General features: G+C 56.2%; 1 protein-coding gene across 4 annotated transcripts in view; it reads right to left on the reverse strand.

Moving 5' to 3' along the window:
* The window catches only part of ACOT7 (acyl-CoA thioesterase 7), a 100969-nt gene that overhangs the window by 4496 nt on the left and 69733 nt on the right, over positions 1-26740 (reverse strand). For 3 of the 4 annotated variants that reach the window (XM_040263287.1, XM_040263286.1, XM_040263288.1), the window contains exons 7-8: positions 17590-17706; positions 7934-8118 (exon numbers count right to left, since the gene is read on the reverse strand). In XM_040263287.1, the coding sequence (XP_040119221.1) occupies positions 7934-8118; positions 17590-17706 (302 nt within the window). Of the gene's footprint in view, positions 1-7933; positions 8119-9471; positions 9523-17589; positions 17707-26740 lie in introns of those variants that run through there. The other variant, XM_040263289.1, reaches the window with a different exon arrangement.

Raw genomic sequence — 26740 nt, forward strand, 5'->3', positions numbered from 1 at the left:
TATTCCTGTTTGCCAACGCATAGCCAATGCCCTGGGAGGAGGGCAGTGGGGCTCAACTTAAGGCAGCTGGATCTTTGGAAGGTCATACTCAGGCCCAGGGACACAGGGCCCCTGTGCTGGGGGCGCCCCACTGGCTCCCGCCTGCTGGCTCTGGGCCTCCGATGTTCATCTTTCCCTCCTCCCGCCAGCACTGTCTCCTGGGCTCCTTTCCACTGGTGGGGAAGCCTGTGGCTTTCAGAGCCTAACAGTGCAAACCAAATGTTTTCCATTTTGCATTCTCTGTGCTTCAAGAACACACATTTGGAACTTGGCAGAGAGGATGAATGACTAAGTTCCACCCTCAGTAAAATCAAGAGCTTGTCCTTTTTGTAATTAACGAATGTCTGGTGCGAAGAGGGTTTCCAGTGGTGACAGAACAACTTCCTGTGAGCCTGAGGGACGAAGACCTTCTTAATTAGGAAGCCACGCAGCACAGCCTCTCCGGCCTTCATAACAGGAGCGGGATCTTGGGACAATCACGCAGGCAATTAAGATATTGTCTGATGACTGGGGTCACTCGGGGTGGTGTGGCCAGGGGCACTGGCGAGCTGCCCACAGGCAGCTGTGTCCTCCAGCTGGGCCCACAGACCCTGACCTGGGGCGGGGATGGGCTGGGCACCGGGAAACCACAGTCTGTGGTCTGGTGTCTGGTTCCCAGGGGCAGCAGGCTGGACTGTGCAGCTACTGCGCCGGGCTCAGCACCGCAGCCCCCAGCACACGGCATCACAGCCTCCAAAGACACAGCCAATGTGGAGTCGTAAACACCCTCACCCGGGGTTCTCCTCACCCTACAGCACTGGCTCCGCTCCTCAAATAACTGCCCTCCTGTGCGACCATGAGATTCACCTGCAGAAGGGTCAACAGGTGGCCAGAAGAGGCAGGGAACCAGGTGCTGCCAGGCAGGAGGCAGGAGGGTGCCACCCCCCACAGGAGAGGGGGCTCGGGACCCGCTCGCAGTGCTGGCCCCAGGGCCGGGTGTGCTGACACGCTGACCCCACCACACTGCCTTTTGCCCAGCCCTTCCCATGGGTTGGGCCCAGGCCAGGAGCTGTGCTCTCACTGCCAGCCTTTGCCCTGTGTGCACTCTGTGTCAGCATCTTTCCCGCCGTCTGTCTGAGGCCACACAGTGCCCGGAACACCGTGGGGTCCCGGAAGCATCTGCTGAGTGAATGAACAAGCAAACCAACAAAGATCAAAGCAAGAAAGTCTGAATTCCAAACCGACGTGACTCTGTGTTAAAAATCAGAACCGACTCAATGGACATGAGTTTGAGCAAACTCTGGGAGATGGTGAAGGACAGGGAAGCCTGGCGTGCTGTAGTCCATGGAGTCACAGAGAGTCGGACACGACTGAGCGACTGAATGACGATTTAGAACTGAGGATTCTGCTCAGAGGACACATTCAGGCATCCTCCACGTTGAGCAATTCCAGAAGGCTCAGACCACCGAGGGGCTCGATAGGGGCCTGCACTGGTGACAGGAGGCACGAGTGGGGTGTCCAGTACACCTGGGGATGGACAATGCGCCTGATGAAGCATCTCCGCTCCTGCGGGCAGGGCTGGCATGCTATTCTCTGATTCTGTATGCACCTACCAGTGAGTGGGGAGGCCCTTCTACACCCTTCCTACCCCTGGGGGGTTGCAGGGTCTTTTCGTCCTTGTATTTCTCAGCACCCAGGAAGGGGACACCTTGGCCAAGGGGTTCAAGGTCTGCTCCATGTTGACTTCACATCAAAGTCACGTCTCATCGCTGTCACCGTGGTCTGGGTGGGTGCGGATAACCCACCCCAACACCTAGTGAGGAGGTGGGTTGGCACTGTGTGAACTCAGTGCTTAGCTCCCACTGTGGGCCCAGAGCACACCCCAGGCTGGTGTGCTAGAGACCAGCCTGTCCTGGAGACCTGTCCTAGAGACAAGGAACGGCCTCACGGGCACCCAGGCCTTGGGAGCTGGTCCTCAGGAGACCTGTATGGTGACTGGCCCTGGATGGGCCCTGAGGTTTGGCAGTGATGGAAGGAGGAAGCACCTCCAGCTGAGAAAGTGCAGAGCTCACATTTCACTGCTTCTTGGTGGAGCCCCGCCAGCTATGAGCCAGCCCCTCCGAGAGAGGGAAGGCTGGTGGCCTCCTCAATTTCCTCCCTGCCTCCTGTTTTCATCCCGATTTGTCACTTCAGTGCTGGCGACGGAGGCTCCCGGGTCCAGGCCCTGTCCTCCACCTGTCAGCAGTTCCTGGTGGACCAGGAGATGACAGTCTACAAGCAGCGGCCAAAACCCCACACCGCAGGTTGCTCTGAGGTTTGGGTTCTCTGGGAGCCAAGCAAAGCGGCTTTGAAAAGACCCTGTTCCGTGACCCCAATGTGACGTGGCCATGCTGCTCAGCTCACCGGGGAAAACAAATGATCCTTTTCCAAATGACCCACGAAGCAGTTGTGAATGCTCATGTCCAAAACTGGCATCATGTGACTGCCCTGGCACATGGTCCAGGTGGCTCCCTCGGGGAGGGGAGACCTCCCCCAATGCGGGTCTCCCAGGACCTCAGGGTCTGCAGCACCCACGACTAAACCAGAGAACGGAAACCAGCCTTGCCCCCGCTTTAACACAGAGTCCACTAGTTCTCACGTTTGGGGGGACTAAAGTCCTCCCACTCCCAGGTTGAAAAGTCACCCCTGGGAGGTGCTAGGACCAGTGTGGAAGTGGGTCCCAGGGAGCCACCCCTCTAACTCTGCCCTTCACCCCGACCCTCGAAATCAGAGGGCACAGCAGCAGGGAGACCTTCAGAGGGAGCTGGCTGGCTCCACGGGCCACACTCACCTTTAACAATCAGCCTGGAAGTGCCGGCATCTGCTGGCACGATGCAGCGGGCCCTCCAAGCATAACATATTCATCAAGAAAAACTCCCACAGCCACACTGCCTTCCGTGTCAGCCAGGCCCTGGGGACGGGAGCTAAAAATAGACTGGAGGAGAAGTGCTGACAATGGGGCTGGGGAGGGCTGAGCCCCCACGTGCCACACGTGGGCTCAGAGACAGACAACGCAGTGTTGGTGGTTCCCCAGTGAGCGCCGCAGAGGCCAGGCTGGAGGCTAAGGACTCTGCCCACCCTCCCCCACCAGAGGCTATTTTTATCCACATCAGTGGCCCCAGGACACCTCAGTGAAGAATCAAAGACCATCTTTAATTAGCAAGGATAGCCTGGGTCTACATGCAGCCAGCCGGCAAGAAGCGGCTATCACCAGCACTGGCCCTGAAAACCTGGGAATTCAGTCCCCGTCCCATCCCCTTCATCAAGCAGCTGACTTCCTCTCACCTGCCCACCCCCATCCCAGGTTCCTGGGTTTCTGGAAAGGGCGCAGGCAGCCCCCCAGGTACAGAGACGGGTCCAGCCCCAGAAGGCCCGGGGCTCCTCCACAAAGGGCTCCATGACCACAAGCAGCTCTCCATAGAGACTGGACCCTGGGGGAGGCACTCTTCCCAGACTGCTGCTGGCACTGGTCTTCCCAGCAGGCTGAATTCTGGGGTACAGGCAGGGCAGAAGGGGCACTGTAGTGCCTTCAATTGAGCCAAAAGCAGCCCCTGGGCAGGCACGCCACAGAACCACCAACAGCCGGACTGCAGACCTTGACAGGATACCCTGTCCACCTGCATCTACAACAGGAGGAGCCTTTTCAAAATGAAGATGGTGGATATCCTCAGGTATCCTTGGTCTCAGGGCCATCTGGGGGGCCCTATAGGCCCCACTCCTTCAGCCAACAGCAGAGGAAAGGGCTGGAAGGGAGGTCCTGGGCCAGGCCTGCCCTCCAGCAGCTGGGGGCCACAGGTGAGAGGGCTGGGGATGGGGCTGCCCCTCCCCTTCTGTGACCAGCCCCATCCCCAGCCCTCTCAGTTCCTGGTTCCTTTTGAGCTCCCCCTTCCACCAACTCCAGGTTCTTTCCAGGCAACAGGAGTCACTGGGTGATGTGGGGGGAGTAATAAGGCTTTATCCAGAGAGGGCAGAGAAGATCATTGAAGGAGGAAATTATCTGGGAAACTATGGCAGGAGCTGATATCGTGATGACTGGAGGGAAGTGTCCTGGCAGAGGAGCAGCCAGTGCAAAGGCCCTGAGGCAGGACTGGGCTGGGGATTTGAGGAACAATGGCAGCCGACTTGGCCGGACTTGGCCGTGCCCAGGGCACCAAGGAGCTGCTGAACCGTCGAGGTGGGAGAGGCAGCGAATGTGGTTCTGTTCTAACATTTGCTTGGACACAGTGCAGTCAGGGAGGTGGTAGCAGGAACAGGGCAGGTATGTGGCTTGGAGCTGAGGGGCGAGACAGAAGCCAGGCTGAACACACCAGGAAGAGCGGGGTTTTAGGGGGAGGTGGCTGGGAATGTTACGTTTGAGATACCTGCTGAGACCCTGTGGAGGAAACAGAGGCGGCCTGGGGCCTGGGCCCACCCCCAACCGAGGGCAGGGTGCAGGTGGGCTCTCTCAGAGCCCAGGTGACGTGGCCATGGGGTGGCTGTCTGGACACTGCAGAGTCCCTCACAGTTGAGTTGTGCCGAAGCCAGGGAGAGGCCAGTGAGATTAAAGACAGAGAGCGTCCTTGGATGGGGCCGCCCTGCTGGAGCCTGGAGGTGAGGGAGGCGGGAGGACGGAGGTCAAGGCCTTGCTTGTGTGTGGTGCAAATTCAGTAAACAGGATGGAGATGCTGGGGGCGGCCAGGCTGACAGGTGTCCCCAAGGGGCCCTGTGGCAACATGGACAGAGACGGGACAAGGGTCTGCAGAGAACAAGGGTGAGCCTACACTTGGGGCCGAGAGGGTCAAGGCTGGAGGTCAGGCCTGTGGGCAGAGGTAGGGGACACAGATCATCAACCAAGGGGCCAGGCGGGGTGGCAGCCATCCTGCTGCACCATCAGGGTGGCATGCACGTGAGGTGAGCGTCCCATCCTTGGGCTCAGGAAAGCCCATCAAGAATGCTGGGGGGTGGTGGTGGGGAGGCGAGGCTTTCCCAGGGAATCCACCACGACCAATGCAAGGTGGGGGGTGCTGTGGCTGAGGACCTGGGAGGGAGAGGCTGAGGCTGATGGACCCCTATCCCCGTCCCCCACAGGCCTGGTCCCTGGGCAGCAGGGCCAGGGCTATATGAGGGGAGGTGTCAGTCCAGAGCCCACCTGAGGACGGCATCCTCCCTGGCCACCCCTTCCTTCCTTCAACACGGTGGAGCCCCCATCTTTCGAAGCCAGGTTCACCAGCCCTCCTCTCTGCAGCCTCCCCCAGCCCCTACCCTGCTTCACCAGAGCCCCAGGAGGGGCCGTGGGGGATGGGGAGGGACAGGAGAGGGCCTAGTGGGCAGCCAAGGCTCCTCTGGCCACGTCAGGGGACTTCGTGAGGCCGGATGGCTCCCCCGCGGGCCTGTGAGGCCCCAGAGAGGAGGAGCGGGGTGGGGGAGTCATGTTAGCATCTCCGAGAGAGGGGACTCAGCTGCCACCAAGAAGCAACACCCCCACCCCGCCGCAGGCCAGGTGGCCATCCTCAGCCAGAGAAGAAGCACGCGGGGCCTCGTGCAGTCCCATGAGGAAGTGAGCTTCAGCGCCATGTGTTTACTGAGACAGAGGCCTCGGTACACGCTCTTCTCCAGGAGGTGGGGATCTGCGTGGGGCACAGACGCGGCGGGGGTGGTGGCAGCCCTGGGAGGCGCTTCTGGAAGCAGGGCTCAGACTGGCAGGGGGCCCGAGTCGCTTGCCAGCCACTTCCACAAAAGCGCCAGGCGCTGGAGACCCCAGTACACCCCCACCCCTGCCCAGGCTTCTGTGCTCAGCACAGCCCAGCCCAATCTCAGCTGGGGATTCTGGCTTCCTCCCGGCCCCCTAGTGGCAGACCCAGGGCCTGACTCAAGACCAACCAGGAGCAGCCTGAACAGAGAGGCCTTCTCCACACCCAGGCTACCACCGGCCAGCTGTGTGAACGTCTACAAGTGAGTCAGCCTTGCTGGGCTGAGGGGTTCCTCACCAGTGTAAAAGGGTAACGCGCAGGGGAGCCTGGCCCCCAGGGCCGGGCTGAGCTTGGCTGAGAGAAGCAGCAGAGGACTCAGAGCTCCAGGCAGGGCACTTAGCCGATAGGCATCACTAAGGAATGTGTGAGATTATAAAGCTCTCATTAGCCTCAGGGGAAATCCGGATGCGCCATTCATTCCTTCATTTTTTCATTCATTCCTTCTTCATTCGTTCAATACACAATTACCGAGTGCTCCCAGCCAAGCTTCCTCACCACTCACCCCCCACTCCCCAATCCTGGCCGCCTCTGCTCCCTAACTCCTGGGCTCTCCCATGGCTAGCTCAGGCCAAGTTGCTAGCTTTTGAGCTCCTGGGACCTCCCAACATGGCCCTTACCCACTGGCTTTTCTGGGGGCTCCTGCTCACCCCCTGGGCACCACTTCACAGCCCTCAGGTGGAAGCTGCCAGCCCAGCACACACCCTGCTCCTCTGAGCACCCACACTGCCTGTCTCTCACTTCAGGCCTTGCACACAGCAGGATTCACGCACTTTCCAGAGAGCATCCCCCAAGTACTGAGACTTGCAGGCTCAGTGACCCCTGGGGAACACACGTGTTCTAGTCTTCATGAGGCTCAGACAAGTGAGGACGGGACAATCGGCAAGTGACCAGCATCACCAAATCAGGAGGCTGGTGCTTTGGAGCAGGGCAGGGCAGGGACAAGGCCAGACCACGATGGGGATGCTGGATGGGGGTCAGTGAGGCTCCTCCAAGGAGGTGACACTGGGCTCACCCTGGGGGGTGAGGACTGACCCCTGAAGGTGGCCTGGAACCTCTGTGGGGGCAGCAGGGCTCCAGGTGAGGCAGGAGCAAGTGGGGGTGGAGTGGGTGGCAGGGGCAGCGTGCACGGACCCTCAAGGCATGAGCCTTAGGACCATGGGTTTTATTCTAAATGAACCAGAATCCTGAAGTTTCAGCAAGGAAGTGAGGAGATCTGCACAGCTGAGAACAAATCACCCCTGTGCTAGAGAACAGAGTGTGTGTGTGCGCGTGTGTGTATACGTGGGTGAGCGTGTAAAGGAGGGAGGGACCAGGAGGAGGTGCTGTCAGTGATCCCAGACAGGAGCAGGGTGGTGCCCCAGGACCAGGCAGGGCTGGGCATGAGGGAGGGGGAGCCTCAGAAGACTCCTGTGATTGTGGCCTTGAGCACTGGGGGCCTGCAGGTGCCAAGAGCTGAGATGGGGGTTGGGGGGCACTGAGGGGGATGGCAAGAGGGAGGGAAATCCTTACATGCTCAGCGAATCCAAGCTTCTCTTTTCCAAATTAAGAAAATGCTCGTGACCCTCACCGCCAGCAGCCCCAACAGCAGCCTCTTGGCTTGTAGAACCCAGGACAGTTCCAAGGGAACCCTGCTGGGGGCTGAGGCCCTCCAGGATCTGTGCCTGGACTAAAGACCCAGGGTCTGCTTGTGGTGGTAGCTGCCCGCCTGAGCCCAGGCTGGGAAAGGCCATGAGGCCCAGCCTCAAGGTGCGGGGTCTGGTTTGGCCCCATCGTGCAGGACGCAGGCCAGGGGCTCCTTGAGAGCTCACCCCGGGAGGGTCCTCTCCCCTGACCCTGCTCCAGCAATCGTACACAGTGTCAAGACCCCCCAGGGCAGCACGCTCATCCCTTGGCAAGGAACTTGTAAGGGGCACCACCTCTCACACTGTCTGCCCAGCCCCTCCCCCACACCCCCAGGGATGGGCTCTCACGTGTGTCCTGCACCTCAGCCAAGGTGGCTGGCCCTTCAGGAGAGGAGGGGGGCCCAGCGGCCCAGAACAGACTCTCGTGACTCGGTTTCTCCTGGAAGCCCGGTAAGTGTGCAGCAGGCTGGCTCAGCATGGGGGTCAGTCACTCCCAAGGACACATGGGCCAGAGGGGTCACTCACCACGAGCTGGGGCACAGGCAGAGACTTGCCCTCCGGGCTCAGGGACACGTAGGTGAAGAAGGCACTGGCGGCCCGGTAGCGCTTCACAAAGTTGTTCACCACGGGGTCGGCGTCCACCAAGACCTCAATCTCCATGGACTTATTGCTGGTAAAGGTCATGCGTCCGGAGATGGTGATGACACAGCCTGCAGAGCAGACAGCAGGTCAGGGCGGCCAGACCAGGGCGGGTAGGGAGGACGCTGCAGACGCCGGTGAGACAGCGCAGATCACAGTCCTCACCATAGGATGTCACAGCGACAGCACACAGGAGCCCCTGAGTGTTCGCCTTCTGGTCAGCAAGCGGGCCTCCTTCACTTACAGAAACATTCAGAGCTGAAGGGATCCCGGTGGCCACCCAGGCAAGGGTCTCTACCCCCAGCGTGGCAGCGTCTGGGGAAGGGTGCTGGCCCCTCGCCTGCTCTCAGGTCCCTTGGCAGGGTAAGGCTGAATCTGTGCTGACCACGCTCTGGCCTTACTTGTGCCCCTGGAGCTACATGGCTGCTCTACGGGCCACTGAAGAACCTTCCTCCACCCTCCCCAGTCCCTCCCAGCTGGCTCTAATATTCCGGATGCTGGTCTGACGGCAGGGTTGCATGTATGGTCAGGCCAAGCCTTCACGCTGACCATGGTCCTAAGTCCCCTGGAGCCACCGTCTGCGCTCCAGCCCATGTCTCCTTCCTACCTTCTGTCTAGGTGGGGCTGCGTCTGTCTTGTTATGCTCTCCTGCCCGCCAGTCTTGCCCATGGGACCAACACTCTCCCCTGAGCCAAAGATCTGCCCTCCAAAGACACCACCGCGGCCCTCTCTGTGGTAAGAGTCCCCGTGTGCCCCCACCTCCCAACTCCAGCAGTTTCCATCACAGACGGTCACACGTTTTCATGATACTGTCCTGGGTGGGGGGGTCCCCTGCTCTCGCCTCGCCCCCACCCAACCTCTCTGCACTCCCCACACCCTTGGGTCCTGAACACCTACCCTAGAGCGTCTCTCCCAGTCACGGGCTCCCTGCAACCTCTGACCTTGGTCTTCCCTTCCTTTGGCTTAATCTCGCGGAGCCCAGTTTTTGGCCTATAAACAGACTCCAGCTGCCCCTCAGGGTAACTACGGGCTGGCATGAAACAAGCCAGGTGCTGAGGCTCCTGCCTGGTGGTGGCAGGCAGGTAGTGCACTTATTACCACCACTGATGGTGCTTTGCACCCCAAGGCAGCACTGATGCTTACGGTTTTCCTCTGACACGTGCCCAGGACCACCACCCCAAGGCAGCCTGCTTCTGGGCCAGGCTCAAGGAAATTCCTGTCTAGGTCAGACCAGCTCTGGCTGCAGTGACCTTCTCACACCCAAGAACCCCAACATCCCAGCTCCACAAAAACAGCCCCACAAGACATGTTTAGAGACTAGGAGGACAGATAAGTCAGGGCAGCGGGTGATGGTTAGGGGTCAGCGTGTGGGCAATCAGAAGCGGGAGCAGTTATTCGTGTTATAAAGTACAGATGCTCTGTGCCACACTCACCCCATATTCACAGGGAGCGCTCCGTGTCACACATGGCCACTTCTGGGGGAAAGGAAGGCCAAAGAGTCAGCAACGGGCAACAGCCCTGGGAACAGCCCCAACATGGCCCCCATGGGCCGTCTCTAGGGGAGTAGGAAGGGGAGGTGGGCGTCCCTGAGGATTTCCCGGCATCCCTACCCATCCCCATCAGCCTACCCCAGTGCCGGCCAGCACCCTCTCACCCATGACCAGACAAAGGGCTTGGGGGGGCCACATGCTGAAAAGTAGAGTCAAGCCCCTTCCTCAAGAGGAAACTCATCAGAGCTCCCAGCCAAGGGGCAGGGATGCAGGGGCAATGAATGCAGGGCCTTTTAACAACCATTTGTTCAAAGAACAAATGAAAACACACCCATGCCTTATCTCCTGTGTAAGCCTTCCACCAACCACATGGCTGATCATTTTGGGTAGAAATGTGAAGAAATTTCTCATCAAAACTGATAAGAAAACAAAGCAGGCTGACGATGTACGTGAGACCTGAGGGGACATGGTCCTGAGAGCCACTCACGGCAGGAGACACAATGACGGCCTCCTACAAGTCGGGGAAGCTTCAGTACAGCCCCAACACCAGCCTCCACCCCTCGGAGACGGCAACACTCCTACCTCACGAGCCCCAGGCTGCCCCACACGGAGGTGCTTAAAAATGGGAAGCGAGACTCGGTAATTGAGGGGCAGGGACTGGATTTGAAACAGACAAGCAGAGACCCCAGTGCAGCCAAGGGCCACCATTCCCTGACCCTTGGCTGGGAAAGTACACCCCAGACAACCCTGAGGTCTGCGGTCAGTCACAGGGTTTGGGGTCAGTCACACCCCAGGGCACCTCTGGCCACATCCATGGCTTGTCAGCTCCCAGGAGCCAGGAAGGCTCCCACCAGCTGCTGCCATGTCACTGGCTCCCCTAGGACTTGAGAGCATGGAGTGGTCAGTCCACAGAGGTGGGGGTCAAAGCAATGCGCCCAGCTTTGTGGAAATAGACACGCCCACTCCACAGGCCACCCCCCACGCTGCCACGCCCCATCCACCCTCTGCACGGGCGTCTCTTTCTGGAACAGAGCTCTTCTCCTTCCAGGCTTCCAGCTCCAGGCACCTGCAGGTCTGCTCAGCTCCCTCACAGCCTGGGGGTTCCATGAGAGTGGGCGCCCCTCACCCCTGAACCAACATGTGGCCCTGTGTGGACAGTGGCCACAGCAGACTCCAGCCGGATGGGCCCCTCCTGCAGACACTTCTCCTCAGATACCACGGTGGCCGCCTCTGCCCAAGCAGCCCGGCAAGGCCATGCTCCCTCCCTCCTCCCTGGGACCAGGGGCAGGGCCACTACCTCCGGGGGGGCTGGGCCAGTCTCAACCTCAGCCTGGGACAGTGGGGACCTGTCTGGGTAGGGCACAACCCCAGTCTGAGTCCAGCTGGGCTCCTGTTTGCTTTGTCTCAGAAACTGCAAGGGCAGGTATGACCTGCCACATGCTCAAGGGTGCCCCATGGTGGGCAGTGAGACACATGTGGCCCTGGCAGAGTGGTCCAAAGGGCGGGGACTGTCCCACTGGATCACACACCCAAACCCACCCGGAAGACAACACGTTTAAGATTGGTGAAACACGCTCAAGGGGAAAAACAGCATCTCCCGTGGGCGCTGGGTACCACGTGCCAATTTGGATGGGGTGGGATCCCCGGAAGTGAGGTCAGGAGGGACCACCCAGTTCTCCTCCGAGTCACAGAAGCAGGGACAGATTAGCCCTGATACAGCCAAACCATCCCCACAAGGGGCAGGCTTTCCAGGTCCGGAGCCACCCAGAAGGCCCGCCAATTCCCCAGGCTACGATGCCCTGGGGAGGAGCCCTGGAGCCCACAGGTGCTGGGAGTCCCCAGCCCTAGGTTTGAACTTGGGCAGGGGGCAAGCCTAGAGCCTGCTGTGCCTCGATTGCCTCGTCTGCAAATGGCTGTCTCTCTGGTAGGTCACTCCTGCATAGTACGCGCGAGTAGACAGAAGCCCAGGACTGTCACGTCTTGGGATCTGAGTGTCCTTCTCGCACAGCCCTTGGGGTGGGGGAGGTGTCTGAAACCCCAGGGGGGAGAGTGCCCATGGAACGCTCTGTGGTGTCTCGAGGGCGTGAGAAGAGTCCTTCCAACAAGGTAATAATAAGAAGTGACATTTAAAACAAATCGTTTCCTTCCTCTCTTTCTGCAGCAGGCACATTTGCATCGGGCAAGAAGCTGCTTCTGATGCTGTCACAATGAATCAGACGGGCGAGTGCACCAGGCAGGGAGCTCCAGCTCTTCAGCGGTGAAGACACGGATGAACCCCTGCCCTTCCACCTGGGTCCCAGGACACAGGCAGTTGCCCTGGATCTGAGGCTGAGGAGTGACTCCATTCAAGGCTGGACCCATGGGGGCATCCCTGGCATAGGAGCCTGTTTGAGAGATGGGGACTCAGCTGTGCTCTTAGGGACCCAGTGCAAACTAGGGTTCCAGTGCAAACACTCTGTGATGAGCCAGGAAGCTCACTGCCTCCACCCATCATCCTTAATCTCCAAATCTCAGAGGGGCCCATGCCCACTGCTGGGAGGCTGGCCACAGAGGGGGAGCACTTCCTATCCTACAAGGGTTGAGACGCCCCTTGCTCTCCTGGGGTTTCTGCCAGTGTCCTATCCCCAGGGCTCACAGGGTGAGACCAAGGTGGGGTAAAAGGCAGAGCTCAGAAGTGGGCTAGAGCCTTACTGGCCTCTCTGTGTCAGCTGGAATTTAACACAAAGGGACCTCACAGGTGGGATGAGGTTACAGATCTTGAGGTGGGAACTCAGGCTGCATCACCCAGGTGGGCCCAAGGTCATCACAGCGGTCCTTGAGAGAGGACGAGGGAGCCGTGACCACAGACGCAGGGTCAGGGAGATGCTGGGCTGTGGCTATAAGGGTGGACGACAGGCCACAAGCCAGAGAGTACACGCGCCTCTAGAAGCTGGAAAAGGAAGGAAGCAGATTCTCTCCTGGAGCCTCTGGGAGGATCGTGGGCCTGTTGACCAAGGAGTAGCACTTTCATTACTGACATTGAATCACGGCCCCATGTGGCTACTGACCGTTGTGGGGACGGTGCTGGGGGGCTCGTGCGGGTAAGCCTGACGTAAGCAGATCATAGAGCTGCTGGGAGCAGAGACTGAACTGTGTGCCTCTAACTGTCTGAATTCAGCAGGAAGAGGGGTCCCTGGGCCGAGACTATGAGGGGACACAGACAGAGCCAGGCCTTCCTTGGGGCCAGACGCTGATGACTGCAGAACCCTCAGTCCTGTTTCAGTCTGGAGTCTCACATACATGTGAGGGGGGAACCATCACTCTGGCAGTCCAGCATGAGCATCTACACTGGCTGGCGCTGCACTTGATCAGCATTGGCGCCAAGGCTGATGCCCCTGGGCCCTGGCAGAGGATGCTGTTCAGGCCCAGAGGGTGGTGGGAGGGCACCAGGCATGGGTTCAAGAGCTCCGGCCTTGGAGCTGACTGTCCTCGCCAGGTTCCACCATGGACCTGCCCTTCAGCCACAGGCAGTTTCCTTGATCCCTTGACCAGCAGTTTCCAGATCAGAAAACGGGATAAACAGGGCTCCAGTCTCATCAGGGAGGACAATCGTACCCCTCCAAGTGAGGGGTAATTGTGTAAAGCATTCAGCACCATGCCTGGCACTCGAAAGTGAGCAATGGGCAGCAGAGTTAAATAGAAGGGGTGCCTGCAGCGAGCCGAGCTGTAGGTCACAGCCGATCCTTTTCTAAATCACAGTGAGGCTGCCTCGAGTGGCCACCCAGGAGGGCCGTCAGCTCCCCCTGCACACGGTGTCTCTTCCAGGGCAGGTTTCAGACAGCGATTTGGAAAAGAAAGCAGAATACTAAAACATCGCTCTTCCCAAGGCTACACTGCCAAGTACTGCAAACATTGAGAAGAGCTCAGCATCTAAGCTCCAAGGAGCTGGGATAGCAAGTGTGCTTACAACAAGCGTCTTCTAGAGACTTCGCTTCCCAGCGTGATAGTCTGGAAGGAATCACTTCTCCACAAGGGAAGTGAAGGTCACCTACCCAAGGCCTCCAAAACCACTAGAACAAAAGCAACGATTTTCCCCTTTTCACTTTTCTTAGCATTTTAGCATCTCAACAACAACAAAAAAGAAAGTCAGAAACGGAGCAAGTGAAAGGAAGCTCGGGTCTTTGGGCTTCACCAGCTTGCCCCGACTAACGCCGGCAGCCCTGTTATCAGGCGGGTGGTTGAGGTCCCCTGTGCCCTCCCCCAGCACTGACCCCGGTACCACTTTCTGAGGGGTCTCAGGTATGTGACACTGGACTCCCCCCAAGTCCCGACTCATGGACAAAGTGGTCCTCCTCCATCTCAACAGCCTGGCTCGAGTTTGATTCTCTGCACGACCACTAAGACCCCCGAACCCACTGACCCCAGTGGGAAGGGGGACAAACCCTGAAGGACTTTCAGTGCCCACTGGTGGAGGGGCTGGGCTGAACCTGGTGGGGTCACCAGGAGGACAGGTCACCAGTGTTAGAGACCATGAATGTGGGCTGGCGGGGGGGCTGATGAGGGTGTACGGGGTGGGCCCTCCAGGGTCCAGGCAGCAGTGATGGCATGCTCCAAGAATCTGGTTGGGCACAGCAAACCTGCCTCAATCCTACGAGAACACTGTCGCCACTGTGTCAGAAGTGTGGGTGCCACCACGCCCCTTCTCAGTACACACCCATTGGGGCTGAAATTCAAAGTAGTCCTCTGACCTTCTTCCGGACGATCTTTTCATGCCACAAAGGTACATGCATGGCTTCCTGACGGACACCCCTGCCGCAACTGACCACTGAGGCCACAGCCGGGCTGGGTTTTGCTGACAGCACATCAACACCCGTCCTCTGAGGAAGCAGCCTCCCCGGAGGCTGGACAGAGACAGAGCAGAGCAGTTCCTGCCTGAGATCTGAGAAGCTGGTCAACCCAAAGGCCTGGCCTCCTCTCCATTCCAGCTGTTGTTCTAATGAAATATGCTGAAACAGGGGAGTCAGAGAAAGTCACACCCCCTCTGCTAAGACCCCACCTATGGTCATCAGAATAATGGGCCCCAAAGGCACACCTGGCCTCCATAATGGGGAGGGGACACACTGCTGACTCCTGGAGCCCCCAGGCTGTAATCACTGCTGTGCCGCCCGGGGAACACTCACACGCCCTCTCGCTGCCCTGCATTCCTGCCAGCAGAACTGGACACAGCCATGCAGCTCTCCCCTCCGCGGTGGCATCGGCTCCCGCCCTCTCGGCCGAGACCAAGGACCGGCAGCCGCTCACAGTCCGTGCCCCGAGAGCCCCACGGGCTCACAGCCATCTCAGCAGATTTGCATCAGAAAATCGAAGCGGAACCATGGGGAATGTCAACACCACCCCTTCACCAAGTGTCTCACACTCTTCTGATGCCTGGCACCAGGAACCCTGAGCGCAGGGTCATCCAGGCGCAGCCGGCCTTGCCCTGCACATCCCCAGAAAGCAGCGGACAGTGAGAGAGGACGAGGGGCTGGGGAGCGGCAGTTCCCCCAGGGCCTCTGCTCCTCCGTGTCGAACACGACATGTGACAACTGTCTGAAGCGGCCAGGACTGAGATCTCATCGGCAGTGACTGGCCAGGCTCCTCCTCGAGCCACGGCGAAGGGGGAGTGAAGCAGTCGACAGCTTCACACGGGGACATTCCTTGGGAAAAACAACAAATAAGGTGTGACACTGTCTAATGGCCCCGGGGACACTGCACTGAACTGGGCCAGACTCCGTAACTGTGACTTCAGTTTGGCCCACATTCCTTTATACACAAACAAGATGTGATCCGAGAAAAGAGAAACATTCTCTCTGCTGCTCCCTGGGGCTCCCCAGGCTGGGAGGCCCAGCTCCGGGGCCCCAGGCTGCACAGGCTCAAGGCCAAGGCTCTGATGCTGCGAGGAGTTTGTGGGGGTGTGGGGTGCAGAGGGCTCAATGTCATGGGGGGCAGCCCACAGCCCAGCCCTCACTCTCACCCCATCCACAGTGGGATGTTCCACCAGAAAAGCACGACTTGTGAAAATGAAGATCCCTTTCACTGTGTTTTGGAGTTTTTTTTGGCCACGCCCTGAGGAATGTGGGATCTCAGTTCCCCGAGGAGGGAGCGAACCTGTGCCCCTGCAGTGGAAGTGAAGTCTTAACCGCTGGACCACCAGGGAAGTCCCCTTTTCTCTGTGTTTTGAAATAAGACTGACTTTTCAGAAACAAACTAACTTTTCTGCACCCACATTGCCCTGACATCTCCCAGGTTTCAATGCATCCCCAGCAAAAGTGCTCTCCTCCGGCCAGGGTTCACAGTGTTCCCTCAAAAGGAACCAACTGAGCATCTCCTTGCCCAACGAGCATCTCCTTGACCTCCCTGACCTCCTTGTTGAAAGGTGATTCTGGTCACAAGAGGGATGGAGGGTGAAGAGCCAGGGGTGAGGAGTGGGGGCTCTCTGTTTCTAACAAAGGCAGACTTCACCCTCTGGGGCCTTCGCCTCAGCGGTGAAGCACCGCTGACCTGAAGCATCAGGTCAGCTGATAGGCTGACCTGGAGGAACTGGCCACCTCTGGAGGACACTGCTTTGCTTCTCAGCTGGCAGTTCTCAGAGGGCACTGGGTATGCACTGAACGAGCATGGTGTCCACTGTGGGTTCTGACATCGTGTTTAACAGGGACGCTGTGATCAGAGTGATTTACCCAGGGAGCAGTCAGTTCCAGAAAAGGAGGGGCCAGGACTTGTAGCTAGAGAGGACCCTTCCTCTCCCAAACGTCCATAGCACCCCATATACAGCACCAAGGCCCTGGGAGGACCTGCCAAGATGGATAAGACCCACTCATTTTGGGCAAATTCTAAAAGGACTGTGGTCTGCATCTGAGGCAAACACCTACTAGTTGGGAAGGGGTTCTGAAAGCGGGGAGCCACAGACCACCCCTTCCCTCCCCTAATGTACCCACCCCAGGTCAGCGTGGGTCAGATGACGCGCTCTCGACCAGGCCGGGAGGGGAGGCGCCTACAGCTCCGGTTCAGGCTGCTCTGTCCCCAGCAGGCAGCACTTATTGCCAAGCATGTCTGCAGGTGCGCGCGTGCAGCTGGGCTGGACCCCAGCTGGAGGGAGCCTCGGAGGCCTGGACCGGTGGCACTGCTCCCCAAGGCTGGGAGCAAGGAGTCAGCCCCTGCCTTCTCTCTGTCCCTCTCACCGCCTGGACCCCTGACCCCAGAGTAAAGGAAGGGCTGCTCTCCAGGGGCACACAGCCTCATCTCAGAAGACACAACAGACTGAGGGGACAGTCACTATATGTCTTCAGACGAGCACGGAACCATTTCCGGGTGGGGCTGGGACTGGATCTCTGCTGGGAAAGCCACCAGCTCTGTGCTGGGTGGTGCAGATGGGCTGAGGGCTGGGGGCTTCCTGCTCTGACCCAGCCACTGCTGATGACACAGGAGATCCATCTCCCCTCCCCAAGAGGCTACATGCCACCACTGTGCAGCGGCGGCAGCTGTGCACATGGGGTCTTCACAGGGCTGTGTGTCTCGGGCTTCTCAAGAGGGTAAGTTTATGCTACTCTTTACAAGGAAAGAGTGACAAGTGTTAGTCGCTAAGTCTTGTTCGACTCTGCAATCCCATGGATTAGAGCCCGCCAGGATCCTCTGTCCGTGAAGTTCTTCAGGCAAGAATACTGGCGTGGGTTGCCATGTCCTTCTCCAGGGGAACCTTCCCAAACCAGGGATCGAACTGGCATCTCCTGCATTGCAGGCAGATTCTTTACTGTCTGAGCCACCAAGGACGCCCCTTAACGAGATGGTTAGATAGCATCACCAACTCAATGGACATGAATTTCAGCAAACTCCAGGAGACAGTGAAGGACAGGGAAGCCTGGAGTGCTGTAGTGCATGAGGTCATAAAGAGTCAGACACAACTTAGAAGCTGAACAACATCACAGCTGGCAAATGGGCAGAGACCGGGGCCCAGGGGAGCAAGGGTGAACCTAAAGCAAACTGTGCACAGACCCAAGGAGCCAAGGCCCCTCTCTGTCGGCGGAGTTCTGTTACCTTTTCGGATCTTGTCATGGAAGTTAATGGCATCCACAGAGGCCGTGACTATGTTGGTCTTGCAGTGACGTGCAGCCACGATCCCAGCCACCTCATCCATAAGCTTCATGGTGACCCCTGCAGAGGAGGGCAGGCAGCAGGTTAGATATGAGGGAGAGGAGCCCACTGCCCATCCTGGAAACAAGTCATGGGAAATGATGCCCCTGCTTCCACCAGTAGGGCTGAAGCCGACTGAGGCTCAGGCTGAAAACCTGGCTTCCTGGGAGGTTTGGAAGACCCTCGGCTGAGGGTCTAGGCCACTGACAAAGTGATGACCCTGCTCCTAATCTCTACAGGTGTCTGATCCTGCCAGGAAAGCTTCGTCACACCCTCCTCTGGCGTGGCCGCCATCAGAAAGCCAGATGACAAGAGCTGGAGGGAAGGTGGAGAATCATACCCCTCTACATGGCTGGTGGGGATGGAAATCATGCAGCCGTTTTGGAAACAGCTGGGAGGTTCTCAAAAGGCTAGACACAGAGCTGGCACATGACCCAGCAATTCCACTCTTAGGTGTGCACCCAAGAGAAAGAAAAACATCCCTTCACACAAAAACTTGTAAGTACATCTCATGAGGGCCTTCCTTACTCAAAATACACCAGAGCAGAGAAACACAGATGTGTATCAACAGCTAAAAGGACAAAGAAAACGTGGCGTATCTGCACAGTGGAATATTGTTGTTGTTTAGTTGCTAAGTCGGGTCCAACTCTTTTGCGACACCATGAACAACAGGTTCTTCCTCTGTCCGTGGGATTTCTCAGGCAAGAATACTGGAGCGGGTTGCCATTTCCTTCTCCAGTGGATCTTCCCAGAGCAGAGATGGAACTCAAGTCTTCTGCATTGTCAGGCGGATTCTTTACCACTGTGCCACGTGGGAAGCCCCACAATGGAATATTAGTGATAAAAAGAAACAAAGTACTGATGACAGGCTACAACATGGATGAAACGTGACATTATGCTGAGTAAAAGAAGTCAAATACAAAAGACCACGTATTAGAGGATTCCATTTATATGAAATATCCAGAATATGAAAGTCCATAGAGACAGAAAGCAGATTAAAGGTTGTCTGGGGACAGGGAATTCAGGAGAAGTGAGGACTGGCTCCTAGTGTGGGTAGGAGGTCTCTCCTTGGGGTGATGCAAGTGTTCTACAATTGCTTGTGGTGATGGCTGTTAGACGCTGTGAATACACTACAGAAAAATCAATGACCTGTAACGGGTAAGCTGTATGGTATATGAATTACATCTCAATAAAGCTGTTATGTAAGAAAACAAGGAAGATCACACCAGGCAATCCTAAAGGAGATCAACGCTGAATATTCATTGGAAGGGCTGATGCTGAAGCTGAAGCTCCAATACTTTGTCCACCTGATGTGAAGAGCTGACTTATTGGAAAAGACTCATATGCCAGGAAAGATTGAAGGCAGGAGGAGAAGGGGGCGACAGAGAATGAGATGGTTGGATGGCATCACCGACTCAATGGACATCAGTTTGAGCAAGCTCCGGGAGATGGTGAAGAACAGGGAAGCTTCAAGTGCTGCAGTCCATGGGTCAGAGTCAGACACAACTTAGAGAATGAACAACAACAATATGCTTTTTCCCTGTGACTAAGACAAGACTGTGGAAAAGAGAATTCAAGGTCATGATGAGAGGTGGGGGTGACATTAGTGTGTGCAAGGTAGGGGGTCCTGTACCCAGAGTTCCCAGATTACCTGGTGGTATCACCAGGAGAGGGGAGACTTGGAGATTGGACAAAAAGAATTTATGTTGGAATTAATGCTTAGAACATAGAAAGTACCTAAAATTAATCCCTTACTTGTTCATCCTGAAAAGCAGAAGCTGTTAAGAGCAGGCTATATGGCACAAGTAACAATCAGCTCCTTCAACCAGCGTTTTGCCCCATTTATCCAAAACGTGGGTAGAGGTTCCACAAGAGATTTCACTGTTACTAAAAATACTACAGGATCTAGTGTGTGTGGCCAGGATGGGCCCCAAGCCCAGGGCACATGAGCTGAGTGGGAGGGGGGGAACGTGAGCAGCTGGCTGCGCTCCTGATGCCAGAACCCCTACCAGCCCAGACCACGGCATCACGTGACCTAGAAGCTGGCACACAGTGGGGACACGCCTTGTCATCCCCATGTCCTGACCAATTCCGAACCTGACACGCAGAACTCAGAAAGGACTGCCAACTGAGTGATCAAGGACCAAAGGAACTCTGATTGACCCACGGGGGCAGCTCTGACAGCGAGTCCCCGGCCCCACACCTGTGTAACAACCACAGTCAGCCCAGGTGAGGCCAGGGACAGTGTACTCATCTCATCCACAGAAAGCCAGGCGAGCTGCTCAGGGGCGTGTTTGATAATAAACTCCACACTCAAAACTAGCATACTGTCTCCCAAGCCCCCTGCCCACTCCAGCAGCCGGCACACAAACCTGAGCTGGGAGACCTGGGAGAGAACTGGGACTGCTCACAGCCCTGACAAGAAACAATGGTGTGTACAGCACCGACCCCTGGACTGAGCCCAACGGCCTCCTGGTGCCCACATCAGGAGCAGGCATGACCTCACCATGCACGTCTACTGTCAAACGATGTCCCAATTTGGTGTTTATCCCGGGTCCTGGGACAGTGATACCCAGGCAGCTGGTGACCAGGAAGAGGAGGAACCTCAGCCCCGAGGGACGGGAGGTCTGCTCCACATGGCCCCCACCTGGACCATCCCATCCACCTCCATTACCTCTGCCTCCCAGGAGCACAGTGGGGTCATCGAGAAGTGACAGCAGGTAAATGTTAGCATTCAGGACACAGAGAAACTTTTGGGGAAGAACTTGGACGTGTGCAGAGCTCAGTGTATGGCCTTACACAGGCAGGACTCCCAGCCCCCGCAGTGTGTGTGTGGGAAGTGCAAGGTCAGAGCTGGAAGCAGAAACCTGTGCCCATGGCTCCCACAGCCCCGAGTCTGTTCTCATAAATGTGATGGAGAAGCATGAATCATAACTGGGCCCTCTGGGGTCCTGTGTGCAAAGTGGACTCTGGGAGCTACTCAGAGAGAAAGGCATTGATCTCATAAAACGGAGATTACAGGTACCTCGGGGATATTGCAAGCTCAGTTCCAGACAAAGGGAATTTAGAAACAGCTGGGTCAAACGAACTTTTTGGTTCCTCAGTGCATATAAAAGCTATGTTTCTACTGCACTGTAGTCAATATTGAGTGTGCAATAGTATTATGTCTAAAAAAGCAATGTACACATCTTAATTGAGAAGAATCTACTGCTAAAAGATCAGTCGGGTCCTTCATCATCTCCTTGTGACAACAATGTCAGAGATCACTGATCATGGATCCCCGTTACAAACATGATAATGACCAAGTCTGAAATACTGGGAGAATTACCAAAATGCGACACAGAGACATGCAGGGAGCAGATGCTGTTGCAAAAATGGCACCAACGGACTTGCTCCATGCAGAGCTGCCACGAGCCTTCAATTTGTTAAAAAAAAAAAAAACTTTGAAGTGCAATCAAGTGAAACTCAGTAAAAGGAGGTCTGCCTGTTTAATAATAAACACTGAGTACGAGCCGTCTTCCCTCTCCTGGGTAAGCCCTGGACCAGTTGCTGCGTGGGTCTGGTCTGAGATATTCCTATTCTCCCTGCTAAGAGAAAACACCCTTGCAGAAATAAGACGATAAAACCCACATAATCTCACTCCTTTATGAACTTTGCAAAGAAGGACTGTCACCACAAAACGCCCTTATCGATGACAATCAATGTGTCCACTGAGAAAAGTAAATTTTGTTTAAAAACAAAAACAGGGACTTCCCTGGTGGTCCAGGGGTAAGACTCCGAGCTCCCAAAGCAGGGGACCCGGGTTTGATCCCTGAGCAGGGAACCACATGCTGCAGCTACGATGCAACACAAATTAATCAGAAACCCAGCAGCCTGGTTTGTACCTGTCCTTCCTCCCACCGCTGCCCTGTCAGGGGAAGCCACCATCTCCCCTCTACTTTTTTTAATACTTCAGTTAAAAATATCAAGCATCTGAGTTTTCTCAAAACTGCCTCTTTCTAAGTTCCTGCTGAAAAACTTCACCAGCTGCTTCCCAGTCAGGTATAACAGGTGCTGCTGACGATGAGAAGAGGACTTGGCAAGTTACAGTCTGTTGTGAGCTGTCCTGATTGCCCAAGATGCGTCATTTAAAAGATGACAACAAAACTGTAGGATCGCCTGGCCTTCAGTTCTGCGTTCATTTTGGGAATTACGGGAAGGGAAAAAAAGAAGACCTGCTTGGCCACTATCATACAGATAAACATCAGGTACCAGAGATATCTCTGAATCTAACATTTTACTGCTTACAGGTTGTTTTTTCCTTTTCCTTTTTTAAAAAAGTATTGACAACACGTTGACTAGGTTAAAAATAGAGGCTTAATTTTCTTTTCCTGGACCCACTGGGCTGACTGGGTCGCGCCTGCTGCAAACCCAAAGCAGCCATTAGCGGCTCTCAGCTTGGTGCCACTGCCTCTGCCCACACTGTGGGTGGTGATTTGCAATACCCCCATTTCTATATTTAATCCCGGCTGACAGAGTGTGGGTGCCGGCCTCCTATATTAAGAAAACGATAGTAAGTTCATCTTATTTTAACTAGCCCACCCTTTGGAAATTATAAGGGGAGTTATTTTAAGAGCCAGCTGAGCGACAGCCTCCTGAGACTGGCTTCTCCCTGCCAGGTTTCTTTACTTTTTATTTATTTTTTAAATTAATCAATATATTTTTTCAGCCACACTGCAACGTTTGCGGGATTTTAGTTCCTTGGCCAGGGACTGAAGCGGTACCCCTCACAGTGGAAACACAGAATCCTAACCACTGGACAACCAGGGAAGTCCTCCCCACACTCCCCTGCCCCACCCTCCCCACTCCCAATTTCAAATGCACCTGCAGGTCTCTGACACCAAGGACAAAGGAGTATTAACGAAGGCAGCTAATAAAGATTGTACTGGGGGGTTAATGCACAGTGTAGTGAAGACGACTCGTTTCTAATGACAAAGAGGGCATCCGCCTCCCACTTACCCTGAGCATTGCAGACCCGGGGCCAGGGAGAAGGGCTGCCTGGCCACGAGGCCAGGTCTCACTGGTCAAATTCTGTATCAGGGAGCTGGAGAAGGTCAGTCAAGTGCTCACTGCTGCTTGAGAATCAATGCCTTCCCTGTTCTAATCAGGCAACAGGAGAAGGAGGGCAGGCAGATTCCTGTTCCAAATGCCATGGAGAGCAGGGAACGGGGGCAGTGGTTATACAAGCCCCCCTCCCCAAGGGAGGTGGCCACCTTGCCGAAGTTCACACAAGATCCAGAATCATTCGATCCAGAATCATTCCCATGGCTGTCAGTTTCCTCTTGCGTATCTGGGCTGTGGTCTCAAGATGAGGACCAACAGTGGAGAATTCACATTCCTGATGTGGAACAGGAAGGACACTGACTGGGGTGTGCCCCCAATGATCACGGCCAATGAGAAAGCAAAAGCTGGTAACAGGTGACCAAAACCAAAAGTCCATTCGCAGAGAAGGACACGCTCAGGCCATACAGCTGACCAGGTTTCTCAAGCTATATGCTCTGCATTTTGGTAAGAGGGGGGACTGGAGCCATCCCGTGTCCAAGGCGTGGGAGCAGCCTGCAGGCAGGTGTGGGCAGGAGGAAAGCTGTCATGGGTGGGCGTCGCTGCATCCTCTGACCAGCGAGCAGGAGCCTCCTGGCCAGCCCAGGAGAAGCTGGTTCACAGCAGCTGGGGCATCAGGGTTGTGACCAGACCCCAGCTCCCACTCTGTCATCCGATGAACAGGGAGCCTTAGCAGTAGAGGATGGTGTTTTCAGAAACAGAGATTCTTAGAAAGTGAGAACCAGAAGGCAGGAGGCTGTCGCCAAGGCAATCGTCAGCCGCATGGTGGAGTATCAGGGGCCCAAAGCAGCTTTCACCCCCTCATCTCTTGACCCTAGGAGATGAGAAGTTCCTCAAAAGGAGGAAACACGCCTTCTCTCCACCTTGCTTCCTCCCCGGCCACGGATCTGATGCCCTGTCCATCACGAGGGAGGAGCTCCAATGAAACGAGGTCACGGAACTGAGAGGAGCATCCAGGCTGCAACCTGTACTCTTCAGTGAAATCTAGTCTCCACTCCCCCCGCCGCCCCCCACCCCGGACACAGGAAGCCTTTTCACAACCACCTAGCAACACTCAGTAGATGCTGTCTACGCAGGAGCCTCCCCCATGGACCCCACACCGCGTCTCCCAGGCTTCCTTCACCTGGGCCCCTCTCTGCTGTGCACCCCACCTCCCCAGGGCTGGTGTGGCAGGTCTACACAGCAGGAAAGTGGGCTCGGCAAGCAGGCAGGTTGTGGTATGGGCTCTTACACAGGGTGGACAGGAAAGGCCTATTCTCTTATTCCAGAGACTTGAAGACAAAGACAGGCCTCCAGACAGCTGTCAATGGGGCCTGAGTAGGCCCAGCTCAATCTGCCTTCCACTCCAAGTAGACCGGTCAGGGAACTCGAACCAGATGTGAGGCCATTTCAAAGGGAACATGCAGACCCGGAGGTGACAGTGGAAGCGGCAGGAACTCAGACTCTGATGTTTGAAGCTGGAGCCCAAAGGACTGGCTGACAGGCAAGACAGAGAGCTTTTGAGACAGGCTGAGTCACAGAGGCCATAGGAATCTTGGCTTCACAACCAGAAGGATGGTCTGGCCCCCACCACAGGGGTAAGGCCGGGAGGAACCCAGGACTTGTGTCTGACACTCTGTGCCAACTGTCCCAGGCCTCAAGTGGCAGCTGGAGTCAGGGGAGGGCTAGGGGCTATACGGCTGGAGCCACTGGCCTAGGCTGGGATGGGGCCTGGGTCTCTGAAGCCAGCAGGAAAGGAAGACAGGCAGGAAGGTGGGACAGCACAGGGACTGCAGGTGTGGCGGTGGCAGAGGAAGCAGGGGAGGGCGACCCTGGGCCTTGGGCAGGGGAAGCTGGATGAACCGTGAGGGACATACCAGCCCACCAGCTTTGGCAGGAGGCTCCAGGGAAGACAAGAGAGGGACCGGGCCAGAGGGATGGAGAGTAGATGCTCCAAGGTGCAGAGCAGGAAGTGCCAGCACCTGCTGGGTCAGGCAGATGGGGGCGGGTTCCCTGCAGGAGCCGGCCACAACAGGGGCAATGAAGCACAGGGCGGAGCCTGTCTTCCGAGTAGGCCCAACCCACGTGCTGGAGTTACCGCCCGTGATTCTAACAGAGAAAAGCTGCTGATCGCTCAGGACACAGCCACCTGGTGCTGTCTTTCCAAAAGATGTCTTCCATTCACTCAGGATGTTCACTGAGTTCCTTCTCCAAAAGCACTGTGGGAGAGAGGCCAGGCAGGGTAGGAAGATAGGGTGCCAGGAGGTACCACAGTCAGCATGGGAGGCAGGAAGCGGGGAGCTGTCCCCGCCAGGACGAGAAGGTTTAGGGGAGGACGGACACAGGTGTGTGTATGGCTGGGCTGCTCTGCTGTTCACCTGAGATTGTCACAGCATTGTTAATTAGCTATATCCAATATAAACTGCATTAAAAAGAGAGGAGGCACAGAGGTCACAGCGGGTGAAGCGGCAAGGCTGTGTCTGCCTGCCGGGGAGGATTCAGGACGCTCCAGGAAGACATGGGTGTGGGCCTGGGCGGGTGAATGGGGCTAGGTGGGAAGGCCAGGCTGGACATCAAGGCAGGAGAACAACAGGCACGTCAAGGGGAAGGGAGTCAGAGGTGAGCGCACGGAGCCGAGAGCCGCAGGGCAGCAGGGCCCAGGCTGAGGACCCCCACCTCCGGGGTCTTCCCTCTCTGATCTGCTCCCACGACCAGACAGGTCTTAGAAAAGCCCAGTGGTCTTGGCTTCCTTTCACTTTGGGCCAGTTGTGGTGACAACACTCCTCCTGGGCTGGGATAGCCATGTGGAAAACAGTCAACAAAGGGCCAGGCCAGACAAGTCCCCAGGAGAGAAATCATGGCAAAGGACATTCAGGAACCAACACGAGAGAAGGAGCGAGACCTTTAAGATGAATCAGAGACAAAGGCACAAAACCACCCTTGCTTTTCATCCAATGTGAAAAAGTCATGTGTCATGATGGAGTTAAAAATCCATCGACACAAAGCACGCCGCAGAAAACAAACAGATCTGCAAACCAAAACAAGGAAAAGCAGCTTTTCTATTTCAGGCAAGCTTTTCTATAATTATTATTCATTTTGTATGCTGCTACCTTCCTGAATTTTTAATTATTTGAGTTATTTTTATCACTGAATCTCCTGGGCTCTCCAGGTATGTTACTGTGCCATCTGCAAAACTAGAGAGCATTGCTTCTTTTCTGCCAGTTCTTGTGACTTTGCTTTCTTTCCTGTTTTACTGTAGTGCCTAAAATCTCTGAAACAATGTTAACCTGCCTGACTCCTGGCCTCAGGGGAAGATCCTCCAGGCTCCTCTGTGAATAAGATCCCCCATTAAGTCTTGGGGAAGTAAAATCAATTCCTACCCCAAGTGTTCTTATCAAGGATGAGGGTTTGGGTGAGTTTGTAAAAAGGTCTTGAGTGTTACAAGAACCTAAACACCCCACAGACAGCTGCCAGGTCACCCCTTTCAGCCAACCACGGGGAAGGGAGAGTGGAGGGGGCACAGCCTCTCCTGGACCGAGATCCCAGAACTTCCAAGGGGAGGACTCAGAAGGAAGAAGCCCAAAGCCTGGCCGCCGCTGCTGCACAGAGGCCCTGAAAGTCAGCACCAGGAGAAGCAGTCAGGCTGCTTTCCCTCGCAGCAAATAAGTGTCCTCGGCAAATAAGTGTCCTCGGCACCGTCTAGTTCACCCCCCACATCTTTTCTATTCCCTCAACTGGTTATCAGAGGCCTTGTCCCTACAGCCCCCAGCTGACGGGAGTCCTGGATCCCATCAGTGACCTCCAGCCCTCCCCACTACATCTCATACCAGCTTGCCGCTGCCCAGGTCTGTACTGTGTGTGTTTCCTAAGTGGCAGGGCAGGAGCCAGTCCTCAAGACGAAGACTACTCAATGTGTGCAAACCAAAGAAAATAGGGCAGGAAAGGAGTTTCTCTAAGACACATGTGCAGCACAGAA

This window comes from Oryx dammah, unplaced genomic scaffold (genome assembly GCF_014754425.2).
Source record: "Oryx dammah isolate SB20612 unplaced genomic scaffold, SCBI_Odam_1.1 HiC_scaffold_21, whole genome shotgun sequence".
Taxonomy (NCBI): Eukaryota; Metazoa; Chordata; class Mammalia; order Artiodactyla; family Bovidae; genus Oryx; species Oryx dammah.